At 34.0% G+C, this 23,564-nt stretch overlaps 1 protein-coding gene and 1 pseudogene across 1 annotated transcript; both read right to left on the reverse strand.

The window, feature by feature from the left end:
- Positions 1–1,795: 1,795 nt before the first annotated feature.
- LOC145578106 (secreted RxLR effector protein 161 pseudogene) lies at positions 1,796–2,488 on the reverse strand (annotated as a pseudogene).
- Positions 2,489–11,882: 9,394 nt separating this feature from the next.
- On the reverse strand, positions 11,883–13,197 carry LOC145578107 (uncharacterized). The gene is made up of 3 exons (XM_081635497.1): positions 13,105–13,197; positions 12,357–12,488; positions 11,883–12,137 (listed from the first exon to the last, which is right to left on the reverse strand). The coding sequence occupies exons 1-3, from the start codon at positions 13,195–13,197 to the stop codon at positions 11,883–11,885; spliced, it is 480 nt and encodes a 159-aa protein (XP_081491623.1).
- Between the last annotated feature and the right edge of the window lie 10,367 nt (positions 13,198–23,564).

Consider the following 23,564-nt stretch of genomic DNA (forward strand, 5'->3'; position numbering starts at 1 on the left):
GGCTAGTATTTAGGCTAAAAAGAGAGAAGAGAATGATAGTTGGTGCCCTGAAACTGAGGATATCAGTCTTATATTTATAGAGAATATATGTGGGGTGAAGCACGGAACCCTAAAAGTGAAAAGGCGTCGCGAAAAAACCCTAAGAAAACACCACAGTACGGCACGGAGTACCGTGACACGATGTAGCATACTGTGACACGGTATATATGCCGTGACACGGTAATAAGGTTTTCCCGAAAACCGTTCAAATTCATTTATTCTTTGCTTAACAAGTAAGTACGTGATATTTCAAATGCCATTTCAACTATTCAGGAATAATTTCAGGCTTAGGGTTTTTATTATTTTTTAATCGGGCTTAATTAATAAATAACACGAAATGAATTAAAAGGGATTTGGGCTAGGATATGAGTTGGACTGAGTTTGAATAAATGGTTTGAATGCCTTGTTGACTTAATATGTTTGACTTAATATGGGTTTTAAGCACTTTCGAGATTAAATACTTGACCCGATCAATAATGGCGGTGAAAGGTCGCTCATCATCGGGTTTAATTTCAGGGAGAGATTTTTAGGTGTATACAGTAATGAATCATTTAGGACCAAAATTAAGGTGGAATACTCGTACATATTATAAATTTTTATTCAATTTTCCAGTCCACATATGAGCATATTCTCTCTCTCTCTCTCTCTCTCTCTCTCTCTCTCTCTCTCTCTCTCTCTCTCTCTCTCTCTCTCTACAGTCTGCACACACACACACATACACACAAGATCATTAAGGCGGAATATTCGTACATGCATATTGTAAATTTTTATTCAATTTTTCAGTCCACAAGTGAGTATCTCTCTGTCTCTCTCTTATTTTAAAAAAACAAAGTAATACAAATCAAACAATGTCTCACATTATTATTGAAATAGTTGTTAGGATTAATTCCTACAATAAACTTGAATCTACATATCAAATTAATCAGTAAATCATAATTGCGGAAGCGTACCCGATTCCATGTCAATTGATCGAACCCCTTCTTGATTATGCGTCTTCTAGTAGATACACACTTTAGGGTTTCTCTCTATTGATGAGATATAACTGAGAGTCTATTGTGTGTACTACTAGGGACCATAACCCTACATGTCTATTTATATATAGACTCCCTTTCCTTAATCCGCCCATCATGCATTAGAAAAGGTCCAATGGTCTCTACACATAAAGCTAAACCCATACTCTATAAAAGACGTAACAAGACCAATAATAATAATTACTTAAATGGATCACTTGAATTTTGGGCTAAACTACATGACAACGTATAAAGACAATCATCACCGTATAGTCCACATACATTATTATTGTATTTAGGTCCATAAATTTCTTACAATATCCCACTTGGACCAAATACAATTACATGGTTGTGATTCTTGATGATTGCATTATACTTTAAAACTTTATGAGCTCAGAATACTATCATTTCCAAACGTCTTTAAACAATTCGGTCCATCAATTATATTAACATAGAATCAAAGCAATCTAAGCTACAATTAACGTAACTAGACCCATCAATGGCCACAATGTTAACACAATCAACAACATGAATCAAGCATGGGTTTGTAGCATGGAAATAACATAAATGTGATCCAAAATGTCTATTTCCAACTGGTCCACTTTAAACTTTAGCAAGATCACGGTATGACCTAATAGAAGAGAAAACCAAACTGAATACTTTATTTCTGCAAAAATACTTAAAACCACAATATTCAAAACGTGTTTATGTCATACAAGCAATAAGATAACAAACTCCCACTGAAACTATATATCCTTAGGTGGCATGACACCCATATGAGCAGTGTGCTCATGAAATACTTTGGGTGGTAAACCCTTCGTAAGAGGATCCGCAATCATGGAGTTTGTGCTAATATGCTCTAAGGACAATTGTTTACTCTCCACTCTTTCCTTCACAGCTCTAAACTTGACATCAACATGCTTTGATTTTGACAAGCTTTTGTTATTATTGGCATACAATACTGCTGACCTGTTGTCACATAGCAATTTGAGTGGTCTATCAATACCATTCACTATGCGTAGACCTGTGACAAAATTCCTTAACCATAATGCATGGTTGGATGCCTCATAACAAGCTATGAATTTTGCTTCCATGGTGGAAGTAGCTGTAATAGTCTGTTTGACACTTTTCCAAGAGACAGCTCCTTTAGCTACGACAAAGATGTAGCCAGATGTGGATTTCAGGCTATCTTGACATCCAGCAAAGTCAGAATCAGTGTATCCAACGATCTCAAGTTGATCTGACCTTCTGTAAGTGAGCATGTAATCCTTTGTTCCTTGCAAATACCGCATAACCCTCTTTACTGCTTTCCAATGATCAAGTCCTAGATTGCTTAGGTATCTGCCCAACATTCCAACAATGTATGCAATATCTGGACGGGTACAAACTTGAGCATACATAAGGCTCCCTACAGCTGATGCATAAGGGATCTTTTTCATTTATTTATTCTCAAAGTCATTCTTTAGGCTTTGCACTTGTCTCCCTTAGCCATAGGGGTATCACCTGTTTTACAGTCTTGCATGCCAAACCTTTTCAAAACTTTCTCAATATAGCCCTTTTGTGACAATCCAAGAGTGCCTAGATGACGATCTTGATGAATTTGTATCTCTAGCACAAAAGAGGCGTCTCCAAGATATTTCATCTCAAAGTGATTTGATAGAAATCTCTTGGTTTCATGCAAATAGCCTATATCGTTGCTGGCAAGCAATATGTCATCAACATATAAAACCAGGAAAATATGCTTACTCCCACTAAACTTATAGTACACACAATCATCAACTGCATTTGTCTCAAAACCATGAAACATAACAACTTGATGAAACTTAAAGTACCATTGACGAGAAACTTGTTTGAGTCCATAGATGGATTTCTTTAATTTGCAAACCATTTTCTTTGAATCTCTCGAAACAAAGTTTTCTGGTTGCTGCATATAAATGGTTTCCTCAATGTCTCCATTGAGAAATGTTGTCTTAACATCCATTTGATGTAACTCAAGATCATAATATGCTACAAGTGCCATCATAATCGTAAAGGAGTCTTTAGAAGAAACTGGTGAATAAGTCTCCTTATAATCAATGCCTTCCTTTTGAGTATAGCCCTTAGCGACAAGACGAGCCTTACTCCTTATCACATTGCCATTTGAATCCATTTTGGTCTTAAAAATCCATTTACAACCAATGGGTTTCACACCTTCTGACAATGAAACAAGGTCCCAAACGTCATTGTCCATCATGGACTTAATTTCCTCATTCATGGCATCAATCCACTCTTGATAGTTAGGGCCTTCAATGGCTTGGCAAACGGTGATTGGATCATCATCCACCATTTCATTATCCAACTCTTGTTCTTGAAATAGTGCAACAAATTCTTCATTAATTTCATTGTTATCCTCCTGTTCTTGGAGAAAAACAATGTAGTCATCTGAAATTGCACTTCTTTTTTCTCTAGTCGATCTCCTTAATGGCACTGGTTCTTGAAGTTGTTGAGTTTGTTCATCATGAATTTCTTATTGATTCTGATTAGGGGAATCATTTTGAGTTTCTTGAGTTGTTCCTTCAATCATGCCAGGAATGGATGTTTGATCATTACTGATAACAACTGAAGGAAGAGAAACTTGTTCCTCTTCGAAAATAAACTCTTTAACCTTATCTTCCCCTCTAAACTCAACATCTTCAAAAAATCTAGCATTTTCCGTCTCAAAAATTGATCTAGTTATGGGATCGTAAAATTTATACCCCTTAGACCTTTCAGGGTACCCAATAAAGTAACAACTGACAATTCTAAAGTCTAGTTTCTTTTCATTTGGCCTATAAGGTCTTGCCTCAGCAAGACAACCCCAAATGTGTAGATGTTTTAAACTGTGTTTCTTACCAGTTCATAGTTCATAAGGGGTTTTAGAAGCTGCCTTAGTTGGTACTCTATTGAGAATATAAGTTGCGGTCTTAATTGCTTCTTCCCAGAGGGATTCTGGTAAGGTAGAGTGACTAACCATACTCCTTACCATCTCCTGTAATGTTTTATTGCATCTCTCAGCAACACCATTCATTTGAGGTGATCCTGACATGGTGTATTGAGGGACAATTCCACATTCCTCTAGGAATTTAGCAAATGGCCCTGGACGTTGTTCACTAGACCCGTCATTTCTGCCATAGTATTCACCACCACGGTCAGATATGACTTTCTTAATTGTTTTCCCAAGTTGATTTTCAACTTCAGCTTTATAAGATTTGAACACATCCAATTCTTGGGATTTCTCATGAATCAAATATAGGTAGCCATAATGAGAATAATCGTCTATGAACATAATAAAGTATTGTTGACCATTCCAAGAAGCTGTAGGAAATGGTCCACAAATGTCCGTATGTATTAGTTCTAAGACATCTGAAGCTTGTTCGGCTCCTAATTTCCTTTTGTCTGTTTGTTTTCCTTTGATACAATTAATACATACATCAAAATCTGAAAAATCCAGGGAATCAAGAATTCCATTTGACACAAGTCTTTGAATTGTTTGTTTAGAAATATGCCCTAAACGTTTGTGCCAAAGTGATGAAGAATTCTCATTTGCTGATTTTCTTTTGGTACCACTAGAACTGACATACAAACTTTCATAAGATGAAGCAATACTATCCAAAAAATATAGGTTGTCAAATCCAGATAAAGAACCAGATCCAACTAACTTTAAATTATAAAAAAGACTAACTTTGTTGTTTCCAAAAGAACAAAGATAACCAGATTTGTCCAATGTAGGAACAGAAATTAAATTCCGCCTAAAAAACGGTACAACAAAAATCTCTTTCAAATCCAAATAATATCCAGTCTTTAATGACAACCTAAAAGTGCCTATAGCTTCAACTTCAATTGCCTTGCCATCACCCACATAGATGTATCTTTCACCATCACTCGATTTTCGGCAATTCAGGCAACCCTACATGGACACACTTATGTGAGTAGTAGCTCCAGAATCTAGCCACCAAGTGTGTTTAGGTACAGAAATTAAATTAACCTCAGAACAGACAAAAGAAAGAAACATACCCTTTTTCGCACGCCATGCGTGGTACTTAGTGCATTGTTTCTTCTTGTGAGTCATCCCACCACAGAAGAAGCATCCGGATGCTTTTGATTCAGCCTTCTCTTCCTTATGTTGCTTTTTTTGTGGTTGCAAAACCGCATCCTTACCCTTCTTCCTTTTCTTGCCATCCTTAGAGGAAGATGCCAAGTGAGCACTTTTTGTCTTTTCTTGCTTCAATCTCTCTTCCTCTTGAACACAATGAGAAATGAGCTCATTTAGAGTCCATTTCTCCTTTTGACAGTTGACCTTAAACTGACTGAACTATTTAGGAAGAGATATCAAAACCAAACGCACGAGCAAGTCATCAGACAACTCTAACTTTAGTGCCTTTAATTTTGAAGCAATATGAGACATTTCCATATTGTACTCCCTTATGTTCCCTGTTCCTTTATACTTTTGGGAAACAAGACTACTCAAGAGAGTGCTTATTTCCGCCTTTTCGTTTTTAGCAAAACGCTTTTCAAGTTCCGTAAGGAACGATTTGGCATTATCCTCTTCGGACATTGTGCCCCTGAATGATTCCGGAATTACATGTTTCATGATCATAAGACTCATGCGATTTAAGCGTTCCCACTTCTCCATATTCCCCTTTTCAATAGAGGAACTATAATCCATAAGAGCAACAGGACGCTCAACCCGAAGAGCAAGGTCTAGATCCATGCAACCAAGAACGATCATAACGTTCTCTTTCCAATTCTTAAAGTTTGTATGCTGGCATATATCACATTAGCAGAAGTATTCACTAAAAAGAACACAAACAAACAAAAAAGACTCATAATTAATTCCAAAATTCAACTTTAATAATCAGATTAAAATATTGACAACATATCCCATCATAAGAGACCTAGCACAACATTAATTTTTTAGTCTTTGGACAGAAAAATTAACTTGTAAGTGGTCCTCTTGGTGTAGTAATCAGATATTAACAATAAAATCATGTCAAACATTAAGCCTTTCTTTGGACCGACTCAACATTCACATGGAAAACCTTATAATTGTTACATATTTATTACCACAAGCATGTTTAATTTCCGGCCAAATAATAGCCTTCCTCTGGGCTGGCCACTAATCGCATGAAAATCAAACACACAAATCTCAATATTTCAAATAAATTAATCTAGACAAAAGAGGTTACTTTGGTAACATATTGTTTCAATTAATAAACCCAAAATATGAGACACAATATTAGTTTTGCCCAATTGTCAAATATTAAAAAAATCTGATTTAATCCCTAATACATGTACATATTAAGTCATGCGTTTATATTACTCTTGATTAATACATGCTTAACGATCAGATTAAGAAACTACAGTATTTATTAGCATCCAATTTAAGAATACAATGTGATTCTACAATATAAATCAATAATGAATCATGGAAGGATCAATATAAGACAAAATAGCCGAAAAAACCAAAAACCGAAAATCGCAAAATAATTAATAAATAACTTTCACCCTCATTGCTGTTCCAGACAGCAGTGGTTCGAAGATGGTGTTGAGGGCTGTGAGGACTACGATGCAAGAAGGTGAAATGCAACACATAATGCCGAGCCAGTTACATGAGCAAGGGGAAGAAATAGTAGAAGAACAAAAGATGAAGGGAGTGAATGCTGAGGAAGTGATCGTGCATAATGAAGAGCTTAATTTTGAGCAGCAGTTGGGTGGTGGGAATGGTATGGAGAGCAGCTTGAAAGAAGGAGGGATAATTGCAGGGGAGGGTAGTGAATGGGTAGGAAATTCGGTGAGCAAAGGGAGGAAGTTAAAAGCAATTAAATTGGTGAAGGTAGATAGGAGGGACAGTAGAGTGGAGGAAAAATTGTTCTTAGGGGGAAAGAGGAGTGTGAGGGAGGAGGAGGAGGAAAATGAACATGAGATGATAGTGGATGGCGTGGAGAGTGAAGAGTCGAACAAGAGAAGGAAGGTTCAAACCCCAACTGTTAACGTGGCGGGCCCCACACCATGGGCTCTCGGTGAACAATGAATAACATCCTATGTTGGAATTGTAGAGGTTTGGGGAATGCCTTGGCGGTCACGGCTCTTAAAAATGTAGTTTTGCTTGAAAATCCCCATCTTATTTTTTTGTTAGAAACTAGATTGAAAAGTCAGGAAGTTGAAAAAATAAAAATAAAGCTAAAATTCCATAATGTTTTGGCTGTCAGCTGCATGGGTGAAGGTAGGAAGAGGAGTGGTGGTCTTGCACTCTTATGGAAGGACACAATAAATGTTGAGGTTAAATCCTACTCTTTAAATCACATTGATTCTTGGATTAAAATGCCAAAGAAGGAAGGCTGGAGATTTACAGGGGTGTATGGCTTCCCCGAAGAGGACAATAAACACAAAACGGGCACTTTATTGGAGAATTTGCGTGGCAATCGTTCTACCCCTTGGGTGTGCGGTGGAGACTTCAATCTGATGCTTTTGTCTAGTGAGAAGCAAGGTGGGAAGGAGTTTCGGGTTGATGAAGCCGATATCTTGAGAAAAGCAGTAGCAATATGTGATTTAGAGGATTTGGGTTTTATTGGCCACCCTTTCACATGGACCAACAATAGGGGAGGTGACTATAATTTACAGGAAAGACTGGACGGATTTTTTGCTAATAGAGAATGGAGGGATCTTTTTCCGGGTTCTTTTGTCTCACATTTATCCAAGCGAAAATCAGATCATATCCCTATCCTGCTGTGCGTTAGTGAAGGTGTTGGCAAGCAAAAAAAGAAAAAAAAGAGGAAGCAGTATAGATTCGAGGAGATGTGGCTGAGAGATGAAACTTGTGGAGATATAGTAGCCAATACTTGGGGCGGAGGAGGAGATATATGTTCCAAAATAGCCCACACTTCTCTTAATCTGAGTGCTTGGAGCCGAAATAAATTCGGTGATTTCATTAAGGAGCTGAAGGATTGCAGAGCTCATATGGAAACCCTTATGGCGGAAACTCAAACAGAAAATGTTATTGCCCAAATCCGTGCTCTAGATGATAGGATGGATGAGCTGGAGAATAGGGAGGAGATGTATTGGCGGCAACGTAGTAGACAGGATTGGTTGCAAAATGGGGATAAAAATACGACTTTTTTTCATACGAAAGCTAGTCAGAGAAAATCAAGAAACCATATCCGAGTAATAAAAGATGCTGCTGGAAATTTGTACGATGAGGAAGAGCAGATTATGGAGGTGATGGTGAATCATTTCTCGGACCTGTTTGCTACGGGGGGTCAAGTTGATCCTGATGCTGTTATTGAAAAAATCGACAAGGCTATTTCAGATGAGCAATGTGCCGAGTTGGCTGCCCCTTTCGATGGTGATGAGGTGCGTGAGGCTCTATTCCAAATGCATCCTACTAAAGCTCCTGGTCCCGATGGTATGTCTGCTATTTTTTTCCAGAAATTTTGGAGTATTGTTGGTAACGATGTGATCTCAAATTCGCTAAATATTCTTAATAATGGAGGTGATATAGGCTCTATTAATCAGACGCATATTGTTTTAATTCCGAAAAAAAAAGAATGTGAGTCTCCTGTTGATTATAGGCCGATTAGTCTTTGCAATGTGCTCTATAAAATTGTCTCAAAAGTCCTAGCAAATAGACTAAAAAAAATATTACCTTCAATTATTAGCGAATCTCAGAGTGGTTTTGTACCGGGTAGATTAATTACTGATAACATTCTGGTTGCGTATGAGTGCTTCCATTTTCTGCGGAAGAAAAAAACTGGAAAAAAAGGTTTTCTGGGTCTTAAGCTTGATATGAGCAAAGCTTATGACAGGGTGGAGTGGGAGTTTCTTGAGAAGATGATGGTGAAATTTGGCTTTCCGATGTCTTTTGTGAATAATATTATGAATTGTGTATCCTCGGCTTCTTTTGATGTGCTTGTAAATGGGCAACCCTCGCGTGAATTCAAGCCTAGCAGAGGGCTTAGACAAGGTGACCCTCTGTCACCTTTTCTGTTTATTATATGTGCGGAAGGTTTGTCGGCTTTACTTCGGGATGCTGAGAGGAAAAAACACATTCATGGGGTGAAGATTGGTAGACATGTTGAGCCTATTTCTCACCTATTTTTTGCTGATGATAGTCTCCTTTTGTCCGGGCAAATGAAGAAGAAGCTGAAAAAGTTCTGGATATCCTTGCAACCTATGAAATGGCATCAGGTCAAAAATTGAATATGGAAAAATCAGAGGTGTCCTTTAGCCGAAACATTGATCGTGAAAAGCAAAATATCCTTCAGATGAAGTTATCCTTTAAGGCTGTCGATGGACATGACAAATATTTGGGTCTCCCTACTTACATTGGGGGGTCTAAAAAACAGGTTTTTCAGAGTATTCAAGATAGGGTCTGGAAGAAATTGAAGGGTTGGAAGGAGAATTTTTTATCTCAAGATGGTCGGGAAATTCTTATTAAATCTGTAGCTCAGGCTATCCCGATTTATGCTATGCAATGTTTTACTATCCCTAGTAGCATTCTTAATGAGGTGGAAAAAATGTGTAGGAATTTTTTTTGGGGGCAAAAAAATGATGAAAGGAAGACTTGTTGGGTGGCTTGGAGGAAAATGTATCGATCAAAAATTCATGGGGGAATGGGCTTCCGTAACATGCATCTTTTTAATAAGGCGATGTTAGCAAAACAAGCATGGCGTATTTTGACTAATGAGCAATCCTTAATGTCTCGGGTTCTCAAAGGTAAATACTTCCCTTCCTCTAATTTTTTTGATGCAAAGGCAGTTGCGGGAATGAGCTTTACTTGGAGATCGATTTTGAGTGTGAAAAATGTAGTAGTATAAAGAGCGAGGAAGATTATTGGTAGTGGAAACGACATCAGCATTTGGGATGATCCTTGGATACCCACTCTTCCTAATTTTCGTGTAGAATCTGCTAAAGGGGAGGGTGATGATACCCCAATGTTTGTGAAGGACCTTTGGGATGGCAGATGCTGGAATCTGAATACTCTTACTGCCCTGTTTTCTCCAAGGGAGGTGGATGCTATTTGTAGCATTCCAATTCCCATGTATGATGACATTGATGAATGGTGTTGGCATCACTCTAAGGATGGCACCTACAAGGTTAAAAGTGCGTACAATCTGCTGATCGAAGAAGAGGAACAAAACAAAGCTTCATCCTCAATGGTCTCCCCTCCTTTTAATTGGAAAAATATCTGGCATGCTAGGATTCCTCCGAAAATTAAATTTTTTGCTTGGAGATGTATCAAAGGGGCGCTTCCGGTGAGATTGAAATTGATTGCTAGAGGAATGGAAGTCGATCACATTTGTCCAATGTGTGGTGAAGAGGGAGAATCCTTAATGCATATGCTTCTTCGCTGTCCAACTGTGACTCAGATATGGAGACACTCGGTGCTAAGGCTTGAATCTAATGAGCAAGATGAAGACTCCTTCCGTCTGTGGTGCGCCTCTATGTGTGAGAAAATCAAAGACTCGAGCTGGTGGGATATCTTCTGGTGTCTGGCTTGGGGTATATGGCTGAAACGCAATGCTTGGGTCTTTGAGAAGAAAGCAAAATTGGCCTCGGACATTATGCACAAAGTTGTTGGGTTGGTGGGAGAGTATGCAGCAGCTCTGGAGAAATCAGCTGTGATGGTGCCAGTGCCAGGTATGGATTCGATTTGGAAAGCTCCCTCCTCTGGTACTTATAAGCTTAACTCGGATGCAAGTTTTCAAGGGCAGCAGCAAGTCGGCTTGGGAGGTGTGCTTAGGGACGCTGGTGGGGATGTTTTGGTGGCCTATTGCTCAAAGGAGAAAGGAAGCTTTGATGTCGATGTGGGCGAGGCTATGGCCATGAGACAGAGTTTAAAGATTGCACTTGAGGCAGGCTTTAGAAACTTCGTGCTTGAGACGGATAACATTAAGCTCTTCCACCATTTGAAGAAAGGAGTCATGCCAAAGAATGCTTTTGGTAAAGTGGTGAAAGATATTCTTCATCTCTCTATGGAGTGTCTTTCGATCTCTTTCTCTTTTGTTAAGAGGAAAGGAAATTATGTTGCTCATAGCTTAGCTTCTTTAAGTTTTTCTTTTAGTGAGTTTCGTGTTTGGTTAGAGGAGTACCCCCGGAAATTCATGGGGCGGTTTGTAATGACATTGATCTTTTAATTTAATAAATGCTAAGCTTGGAGTTGTGTCAAAAAAAAAAAAAAACTTTCACCCTCGCATAAACCATGGCAGTAATATATACGATCAAGTCCAATCATCCAAAACCCACACAAATCAACAAAATTATAACATGTGTTCCATTAAAAGTATACAAATATGGATGTAATCAATCGAATGAGCCGTCACGTATAAGCCGCATATAATTCATACGATTAACAAACCAAAATTATTATTCATATACAACGAATTAGCCGAAACGAAAATACTCCATTAACACGTACTTCGTTTCAACAAAATACACGGAATAACGGCCACATGAATTAATTAATAACAACACGCAATAGTTTCATGATAATTCATATCCAATCAAACGATTGATTAAACCAAAACTAACGGAATGAAATTAACCGACTAATCCAATATGAAGGAGGCTCATGATACCACTTGTTAGGATTAATTCCTATAATAAACTTGAATCTTCATATCAAATTAATCAGTAAATCATAATTGCGGAAGTGTATCTGATTCTATGTCAATTGATCGAACCCCTTCTTGATTATGCGTCTTTTAGTAGATATACATTCTAGGGTTTCTTTCTATTGATTAGATGTAAAACTCATAAACCAAAATGAAAATTAAACTCAAATAACTATTACATATTACACTTATGATAATTTTTTTTCTAATTACTACCACCATTGCTCTCAATGGCTTGAATAACAATTTCAGTCAAAACACTTGAATCCATAGCTTGAGTAACTTCAATAACAGCTTTCATTTCAAAGCCTAGACAACGTGATACATTAGCATTTTTGAAACTTATCTCCTTCTCTTCTAACGCCCGCATAATAAGAGCCAAATAGTTCTTTCCTTCCTCACTGGCACTCGTTACGTTTAATCGAAATTGATTCATCTCTTGCTCTTCTACCTTCACTGCCTGCACAAAATTTCTAATTAATTTTATTAATCACGTGAAAAAACCAATGTTGATGTTTCTAATTAATTTTAAAAACTAAATAAAATAATTTTAATCACTTTACTATTCTAATAAATGAAATCAATTTGGCTCGACTCATTATCACCTCAAAAAGACAAAATAAATAAATAAATAAATAAATAAATAAAAATAAGAAAAGAAGAGAGATGAGAGTCTAACAAATGAACGTGGGTGATGCTCAACATGCTGCATGTTGTTCATGCTTTCTAATTCCCTATTAAGTTCCTCGATCTGTTGTTTAGTGGTTGATATGCAGTGAAGGGCATCGCTAAGGATTGTTGTTGCATTATTCTGCATTAAATTAAATGCAATAAAAGAGCAAAAGTTAAGAAGAATAGCAAAGGAATGTAATTCTATATAACTAATTTGCAATTAAAAAAAAAAAATCAAAACTATGAGATCTACAACAATTACTTTTTTTAAATCATTATTTTGTCTAATGATTTAATTAGAAGATGGATTGCTCTTATATTAATATTTTTTAGGAGAATTCTCAATGAATAAATTTTATTATATGGTCCCTAAAATAAGGTGTACCCCCCACACATGAAATACCCCACCACGTGCTCATTTGTAAAACATGTGAATATAGGAAATAATTGTAAAGAGGTGTATCTGGATGCAGTCGAGTGCATACTAGATTTTTCGACAAAGTGATAGCTTTTATATGGATTACAAGTTATCCCCAAATTAAAAATAAAAGAAAGTCCTTCAAGATTTGGAGAAAGATACATAGAAATAAAATAAAAACTAAAAAGAAATAAATAAATAAATAAATAAATATATATATATATATATATATATATATATATATATATATATATATATATATATATATATATATATATAATATATATATATATATATATATATATATATATATATATATATATATATATATATTCACCGTGTCGCTGTTGACAAGATTTCGAAGCTTGCGGAGATTTCTGCGTAACTCTTTCTTTTTTTGCACCTTATCAGCTTTGCTAAGACATTCCATTTTGGGGGGGTTGGCTTTCTCTCACCAAAAGAATTGTTTATGAAGTGAGAGGATGAAAATAATTGGAGATATGGGCTGCCTTTTATAGAGAAAAAAAAAAAGACTAGAAAAGCATATCTTCATATATGGAAGCATATATCTGGTACATGCATAACCTGCATGTATGCTGGTGTGAGCAATGTGACTAGAGGTGTCTTATATGGAAATTAAAAAGTTTCCTTTCATTGGTTATTCAAATCTGTTTTTTACCCATTTATTACTCGTGCTAATGCACAAGATGTTCACAATTTTAATTTTTAAACACTTTGACTAACTATAACACTGATGTTCATTGTGTTATTACCAAAAGTGCAATGTATTATCAAAACTTAATTTAGCTGTATACTTAGCTTCTTGTTCTAACTAGGGTATTTCCTATTCTAACTCTATTTATGAACTTATCTAATTAACTAGGGTTTTTCTTATTCTAACTCAATATATGAACTTATCTAAATTTATTTTTTCCAAAACTATATCACCCTGCTAGCCTAGCTTTTTTTAAAAAAAAAAAATAAATTAAAATGAGGCGAATGAAATAGGGACCAAATTACATACAATGTATATACAAGGCTCTAGTTCATAATTTGATTGGTATATTGAAAATTATTACAAAAGCCTCCACATACGTAATTGTAAAATAACCCCTATAGTAATTATCTAATAAATACTTCTTTATCAACATGATATTATAACTAGATTATTTTTTGAATATTTATTTTATCTTGAATATGCCATGGTCACTATTCATATTGATTGATTTAGATTTTTAAATAAAAGAAAATTCTTATAGAATAAAAATTTAAATAGGAATTGATGAGCTCAAATTAAAGTGAAAGTAATAATTTTTAAATTTATTAGAATAGTTAATTATCAAAATATTCTTTTTTTAATTTTATTTTATTAATCCTTTATTTTTAAAATATGCAAGAGTGTGTGATAAATTAAATCTAAAGATGTAACATAGTTGTAACTCCGACATAATCTAGAATAAACATATCATTGCATTGTAAGAATTCTGATAATCCTCATGGTTGTACAACTTAAGAATTTTGATATTAGTTGTAACTCCGACATAATCTAGAATAAACATATAAAATTTAGAATATGGCTTGATCAATCATTATAATAAAAAATTTAGATACAAATTTAAGTTCCCTTTTTATAAATGTTTTCCTTCTACAACTTCAAAATTTATATTTTTACAGTTATGATTCTTCTATTTAACTAAAATTTAATATTGTATTTGTTGCTTTCATGTTTTCCAAGGCGCAACTTTGATTATTAACATATAAATTATACATTAATAAATAAATAAAAAAACTGTAAAAGTTAATACATTAAGAATAACCTAACAACAACTATATATTAAAATGACATTTGTTTATCATACATATACACATGATACACTCTGGTAAAAATTTATATAAACATAATTTACAAAATCAAAATATTGTAGGTACGGAAAACAATAATGAGACTATAAGAGCGATTAAGTAACATTTTTCTAAAACTTCATTGACCCCTGCGATCACATGATTTTCGGAGATATTGAGTAGTGGTGCGTCTAGCTTTATTTAATTCTTCTTATTCTTTACAAAATCCTATATTTTATAACGGGTTGTTTATATTAAATTTTATACATTTTTGAATGCACATATTTAAGCATAAAAAATAATTAATAGTAAGGTTACATTTTAAACTACTTATTGAAACGGAAAAATATCTTACAAAATTGAGTAAATTTTTGGGAAGTGAGAACTAAAACAACCTAATAACTTTTGTAAAATCCCACCAGACCTAGTAAATGTCATGCGATTAATAACTTTTGTAGGGTGTTAGTACGTTATTAAACTAAAATAATTTAGTCATGTGTGTACAAAAAATAAGCTTCGAAAGAAATTATATTATGCAAATCATGCAACTAACAAAGGGTCATTATTCATAAGATAGAGAATAAAAGAAAAACATGTTGTGCGTGCATTGGATAAGATTAGAGAAAAAAGGAGAGCAAAAAAACCTGCAAATAAAAGTAGTACTAGTACAAAATGGGCAAACAATATAGTGAAAAAAGTGTGAATGATTTATAAAGATGTAATCCCTCTGTCTCTAATTGTTTGTTTCACTTTTCTTTTTAAGTGTCTTTAAAAGATTGTCCCATACTATTTTTGACATTCCCACTTGTATTCTTTCTATCTCTCTCTTCATTGATATTTGTGTCAATTCATATGCACCATTTTTTGCCCAAAGCCTTAATAAAGTGGATTTATGATTTAGGGCAAACAATTGAGGACAGAGCGAGTAAGAGAAAAGTAATATAAATGTGGATTTTTGTCAAATGGTCACGAGGGTATACATAAGCAAGAATGTGCTTTGGATAAGACAAGAGAATTAAAATTTAAAGTGCTAAAGCCAAGAAGAGATTAGCTTAGGTAGGTAGTGATCACAAGAGACATTCTCCTTATTTGCTTGCCTCACACGTTTACGCACTACATTAATTACTTTCACATACGTTTCTCTATTTCCTTTGGTATTTGTTCTACCATTATATTGTTCACATGTAAAAGATATATCAAGTTAGGCCTTGTTTAGTTCAACTTATTTTTTAGTTATTTCAGAAAAAAAAAGTTTAGATCATATCAGAAAAAAAAAAAGTTCAGATTAGATCATTGTTTTATGTGCAGTTTTTTATCGCTAAATATCTTTAATTTCATAATGAAAAAAATTATGAAAATTACATATTAATAAAATACACATCATTATGAATCTAACAAGATCCCACTTGATATTTTATCCTTCTAGATTATTGTACACTTAAGGTTAAAGTTTGGTCAAATCAGACAATCAGATCAGATCAAACCAGACAAGACCAAATCAGATCAAATCAGATTAGATCAGACAAGATCAGATAAGTTTAGATAAGTAAAAATAAGGTGAACCTAACAAGCCCTTATTTACGTTGTATGTACATAATTCTTTTTTTGAAACATTTTTTTGTGATTTGATTTCAAAAAATATACGTATGTACCTCATATTACTGTCTGAGTTCTAGTGATGAATACATAACGTAATAAAAATTGGCAAGCAATAAAAGATATAAAAAAGGTACTAACTAAACGAACACACTCGACTTTAATTAGATGAATTAGAGCTTAGTATGAAAGTGTTTTATAAAAAAAACTATTGTGATAACAGTAAAACCTGTAACTCATTTAGTGTTGCATTGGTCATGAGTTAAAACTCTACGTATAATGAGAATTTATATTGTCTTTATTGAAATATATTCATTATTGAATCAATGACATGAAAAGTTTTCAATGAGTAAAAGGGATGTCACATGACATATACACCTTAGAAATGTATTTAATCATATCATAAGCAATATCATCTATGCTTAGTATTTAAAAACACAAACCAACACAAGTTAAAGTGCCACATGTCTTCCTTCTCTATAACCCTTTTACATTCTTTTTTCATGAGTCTAGTTAATGTTTTTATTTTTCTCTATGTTTTTATAGGATTTCTTCAGCTTCCCCCTGAAGGAATTATGTCTTCGATAAGTGCAATTACTAGATATATCAAGGATCACTATTATGGAGATAATAAGTTCATTCTATAGGGTCGTCAATATCTGGTGCTAGATATGATAATTGATCTTTGGGTTAATTAAATAGCCCAAAGCCTTATAGAATGGATCCTATGAGGTCACACAACAAGGGTATTGGGTTAAGCAAGTAAGAGTCCCATTAATGGGCCTCATGAGCAATTAACTAATCATGAATTGGATTGGGCTAACATAGTTGGATTGGAATTAGGTTTTGGGCTTTTGACATGGGCTCTTATTTAGAGATGAGATCTATAAATAAGATCCATGCCTAGGGTTTGCAGTAAGCAGCCATAATTCACACACAGTGAATTTTGACATCAAGGCAACCAATCCCAAAACCCTAATTCTCTCTCTAACTCACGGCTCTCTCTCTCCCCTCACGTATGTACGGCCGCCGCCCATTCGTGGTGGTTATCGTGGTGGTTATTGGTTAGTTTGTCGCTCTTCTCCGTAGAAGGTCAATTGAAGGTTTCAATTGCAACTAACTAGCATTAGTGGAGGTCTTAATCTGTGCCCGTGGACCAAGTAGAGGAATCACGCTTGGGGTTCTTTATCTCCCATTGTTCTTGCTCGATCGCACGTGGAATCACGCTTCAAAGGTACAATTATTTGTTCTTTATGTGTTATGCAATGATCCTTGGTTTAGGTGCTTTATGAATATGATTCATGTTATTTCCGCTGCGTAGTACCTATAAACTCCTACAGTGGTATCAGTTAGCCTATTGCATTTACGCATATTGCCAATAATTCTTTGATAATCCACAATTTTAATTCAATTAGGAGGGAGAATATTTAATTATGGGTCAATTATTATATTAAATGTGATTTAACTCTTGGAATTGATTAAATGTGATTTAATAATGCTCAAAATAGCCATGAAGAGATCCGAATTTTGCCCTAGTTTATTCGAATTTTTTCGAACCCTAACCCTAATTTTTTCGAAAATTTCGAACCTAATTAGCCCTAAAATATGATTTTGTGCTTGATTTTGTTCGATTTAGTTTGTTTAATGATTCATGAATTTAATCTAGTTGATTTTATGTATAAATTGTGAATTTTGCATGATCAATGATTTGATTTAAATGTTAAATTAAATTGGGGATTATTTTCATGAAGAACCCTAGATTTTAAAATTAGATTGTGAATTTAATTTTAAATTGCATGAATTAGCATAAAAGTTATGTTTTAATTTATCATGGACCACATGAATTTTATTTAACAAAAGTTGTTGATTAAAATTGAAACAAAAAAAAGGAAGGATTTAAGGTACGGCAGCCGCGGCTGGGTGGCGCTGCCACGGCGACTGCCGCACCAGGTGGTCCAGGAGGGAGGGCGGGGCTGGGCAGGGTGCTCGGACAGCAGGAGCAGCGACAGCAGTGCCGCGCAAGTGCTGCGTGTGCTGCTGCTGCCCTTGCGTCGCTGCTGTGCAGTGTACACCGCAAGGTGTACGACCACCGTGGCTGGCTTCGGCTGGCCACACCACGGTGGCTGGCGCACGTTTTTCAAAAAAAATAAATAAGTTTTTGAAAATTTATTTCAAGATAATTGTGAATTATTTTGGGATAAAATCAGTTTTATTTTGGATAAGTTAAAATATTTTGAAAATATGATCTTTTATTTTTTGAAAGATAAAATTGGTTTTATTTGGATAAAATCTTTTATTCTAGGATAAAATCAAATATTCAAAAGTTGTTATATTTGATATTATCCAATTTTAAGTTGTTAAATTAGTAATTATCCATAATTAAAGTGGTTAATTTTGGATAAGATTTGTTAGGATATTCTGAGCATATTCCAAAGGATAATAATTGATTTAAATAATGTGATTATCCCATAATTATTTTTGGATATAATTGATTTAAAATTTTGTGATTGGCTTGTAATTAGGATAGAATTTCCTAACTTTGTTAGGATAATCTTTGAGGATAAATATGATTTATCTTTTAGGATTAAAATAAGATTTAATTCTATCTCATGACTAATTTAGAATATATGATATTTTATTGATGATCATGAATAATATATGATATTATCTAATTGCGGTAATTAAAATATGAGATATTTAGATGCCATGTTTCCTTAATTATGATCATTCGATGTTATAGTTTAGGAAAGCATGATGAGTGATTTATTATGTGGCAATTTTATAATATATGATGTTGTTTATTGCTATATAATGACTAGTATGGCCCAGTAGATTGCTAAATACGATCTGCGTATCGTGATGTATTTTTGTAATCTTAGTACGGTCTACGAACCGATAAAGTATTTTGTAATTTTATTTTATTTTATTTAAGTCGTAGATAGAATAGAGTAGAATTACAGGTTGCAGTTAATCCAAGAAGCCCATGAAGTGAAGGCCCAAAGGAGCAAGGTGGATGCGATCCATGATGATTCAAGTGGGAGCATTTACTTTATTAGTTCTCTTAGGATTAAGGGCCATGCTATGTCTTATTTATGCATTCAGTATTTTATGCATGTTAGATTTTATTGATGTTTTGTGATGATGTGCTAGAGTTCACTATTTAATCACAACATAATAAATCTAGATCCCAGTAATATTGATGCAGCTTTTCCAATTAAAAACCCGACGAAAACCTTGATCGTTTGTGATGGGTCAGCCCTCAGCAGAGCATCATAATATATCTTGGGGAAGTGGGGGTAGGACTGCATATCTACACTTTTAATTGGTTATATTCAACAAGGTTACCTAAACCGTTTAGAACCTTGAAGTTAAGAGTAATAATTAAACATGCGATGGTTAATTATTCAACCAAGAATTACAAGAGTTGTAATCAGTAAAGAGTTTACTCACCTTGAAAATGTAATGGTTGATTGCAGAGCCTCACTCTGGTTAATTATTGCACAAATAAAGGATCTTGGAATCACTTAATTCAAGTTGGGATCACTTAAATTGAATAGAGTGTTTTAAAGTTACCAATTTAATTCGCTTATGGTACTTTAAATTTTAATAAACATAATTGAATTTTGCGTTTACTTGTAAGTAACATATCGTTCTAATTTTATTTTTATATATAATCTCCTCGATTGAAAATAAAGTTGAGAAACGTTCTCAAAAAAGTTTAAAAGATAATCCATAAACCTATATTTTAATTTTGCTAAGATTGTTCTAAAAGGCAAGTTTTAGAAATCCATGTTACATGTCTAAGGTTGGTTTTATTCAAAATGTTTGAGTAAAATGCCAGCACATCTTCATTTTGAAAAGTATTTCAAGGGATATAATGAGATGAGAGGTACAAACCCTCCAAAAGACAAGTGTACAAGTCCAATAAAATCTATTATCTTCAATATGATTGAATATAAGAAAGTGATTGGAAATCTCTATGATCAAAAGTTGATCAAATAACAGTATTCTTCATCTACTTTATATAGAGTTTAATACTTGATTAAACTCAAATATAAATAATGTAGAATAGACTTAGCAAAATCATGAAAAATGCTTAAAGTAGTTGAGCAAGGTATCATTTTGAACCTATGAGAAATGTTCTAAGTGGCTCAAAGGGAAAGGTTTAGGAATATATGAGGATTGCATTAAGAAGTTATAGGCCAAGAATTGCAAACAAGTTGCTACTTCTCAAACCTAGAACTACTTACATGCTAAAAGTTGTTATGAACAACAAATGTTTCACATTAAATGGACCAATTCCAATTGATTACCCTCATATAGTTGGAAGGTAAAAGAATGGAAATGTTCCAATTTAAGAAGTATATTATAGAAATTGATTTAGCATATTGCTACTTCTTGGACATATGATGTCTTGTTTAGTTCACTCATTGCACAATGTGATTGAACTAAAGGAAGAAGTTATGGCTAAAGGAGAAATAAATCTACAAGTTTAGAAGCAAATGTTGCTACTTCACAAGAAGAATCTACAAGTCTGGAAGCAAAAGTTGCAACTTTACAAGTAGAACTCATATTTCACCTTACCTTAGTATTGGTTAGAATTAAATAAATGTTATTCATTCTTGCCATTATCAAAACACCATTCAATGTTAGTAATGACTAAACATCGAAGATTCAAAACGTGGAATAAATGTTATTCTATGCTTCTTTGAGTCATAATGTGTTTTGAATTGCTAAATAAGTTTAAAATTCTATATGATAGAAATAATTAAACAATTTCTATATATATAAATTGTCTCTAATATGTCAATTAATTCAAATGAAAATGAAAATTGCATGCGGAAGATCCAAAGGGATGGACTTTCAATATCATTGGATTATGAATCCATTGATATATGTAATTATCATTTTAATTTGAAATTTTGACTAAGTCAACATTTAGAGAAATGATGATGCGAACTCAAGGTCGAATACATATCGATGTAAGAAAACCAAAGGTTCAAAGGCTAGAGACAGACAATGAAACTTCATTTGTGATACGATCACTATTTATGCTTAGTTGAAGCATGGAAGTGAAAATTTTGAAAAATTCAAAATGTTCAGTATGAAGTTCAGTATCAACTTGACAAGATAATGATTACACTACAATATGATTGTAATTGTGAAAATTTAAGTCGAGACATGTACTTGGCAACACATTCAAAGTATTGCGATATGATCGTAATAATGAGAATTTAAGCCAAGACCTTGATAAACATCCAAGAGTTGTGAAAACGTTTTACAACAAACTCCAAAAGCAAACCTTGTGAAGTGTTTATGGAGGAAGCTATCAATCTATATGAAATATACTTTGATAATGGATGTAAATTACCTATCTTCTAACCATTGTTCAAGGGATATACTTTTAAGATAAGCTACAAAACTAAACGAAAATTACATAAGTCAAATCAGAATGTAGCAAAGGCTTCATATGTGATATGGATAAGAAAAGTTCTTATATAGTCTTTCTACAAAGTAAGGAATAAAAGTTGTACTAAAACGTTTAATGCACACTCGATTCCTATATACAGCAAGGGGTACTACTACACAAACCATACTTAGCACAAAATGTTTGTTGCTCAAGTAGGTGCCCTTATGGAAATTGTTCCAAAAGGTCAAGTGGGAGTAGTGTAAATCTCAAAAGAGTTCGAGAAAAGCAACAAACAAACATGGTTCAAAACCTTGGTTGGTTCACCCTATGCTAAATATGCCTCCTCAAAAGGCAAGTGGGAGTATAAGAATCTCGAAAAGTTTAGAGCCTTGAAAGAGTTCAAGAAAAGTGATTTCGAAAATCTCGAAGAAATTTGAGAAGTTATCGAATAAAAGCAACAATATGAGCATGATTCACCTCATGTTACAAATGACAACGCGTGGTCTCATTATGTGTAATGGGATTAATAACCATGTGTCGAAGGTAGTACATTCCAAGTGCACATCCTCTATTGTCGTTTCTCATTGAAAACTAAACAAAGTTGTTGTATGAGTTTCAATTGTTGCATAAAAACCCACAATGATGACTAGCATATGTAAAACTTAGACAAAGAAATATGATTTCATATTGACTAAGAGTTCTAAAATATTTATTTTGGAACATGATGATTATGCAAGTAATAAAGATGATTTGACAAGTTATGACTCCAAGTGGTTTTAAAACCATGAAATCTAAAATAGATTCTAAGTCTGTAAGCAAGTGTATGACACTTGAATAGTTTGCCTAAATTGGGTGAAACCCATTGTAAGCAAAGCAGACAAGAAAGGAAAATGTTTTCTAACTAAAGCAAAGACTTGTTGAAGGATTCAACTAATTCATAGTATGACTATGACTACGATGAAACCTTTACATTAGTCATGTTGCAAAGATGTATTAAAGATACTTTAGTGATTTCTACCTTATAAGATTTGGTAGATGGATTTCAAAACACTTTCTTGAAATTGTTCATGAAATAAGATTTGTATATGATATAATCAAAAGTTTGAAGATCCAATAATCCTAGGGATGCATAAAAGATCCATATTGGATTGAAGTTAGCATCAGGGAGTTAATGTTCTTAATTTTATAAGTTAATCAAATCGTTTGATGTTCTCGTAAAATGAAGAAAAGATCTTGTATGTACAAGGTGTTTAGTGGGAGCTATGAAATCTTCTTGGTCTAGTATAGAATGCAATTATTGAAGGATCAAGTAATGGCTAATGCATTTTATATGAAAACCTTGAAGAAGAAGATGAGTACATTTGGGATTCAAGATCTATAGAGATAAGTCTCGAACGATGTTTGGTTTTTGGTTAAGAAGCTTATATTGATAAGATTCTTATAAGGTTCAACATTATATTGAAAAGAGTTTCAATCCCATGTGACATGGCACGTTGCTTAATGATTCAATACCTTGAGAAAGGTTGATGAAATTAAGACTTTGAGTGATGATCCTTATGCAATTCGCAAAGGATGCATCATGCACATGCCATGGACTATACTCGTCTATTTGATTCGCGTGTTTTAAAGAACAAGTGATGATAGATTTCAATCGAAATCCAATGTAACGTTGGAATACAAATTAGAAATTCCTAAGTTCATTCCTTGCGAAAGGGCGAAGGAAAATTCTTAGTGTATGGAGATGAAAATGATTATAAGATTTAGAAATTGCAAAGTTCGTGTCTATGAGAATGTCTCATGAACTCTACTTACTGAACCCCTTCCATGACCAAGGTATGAGAGTCATATTAAGGTTTTTTGGATTGAAGCAAGTTATGTAATTTTAGTTGTGTATGTTTTGAGAAAGCATATTACAAAAGTAAATACATTAGCTTGCAGAATTATGTTTA

Source organism: Chenopodium album, chromosome 14 (genome assembly GCF_948465745.1).
Source record: "Chenopodium album chromosome 14, dcCheAlbu1.1, whole genome shotgun sequence".
NCBI classification, from domain to species: Eukaryota; Viridiplantae; Streptophyta; class Magnoliopsida; order Caryophyllales; family Amaranthaceae; genus Chenopodium; species Chenopodium album.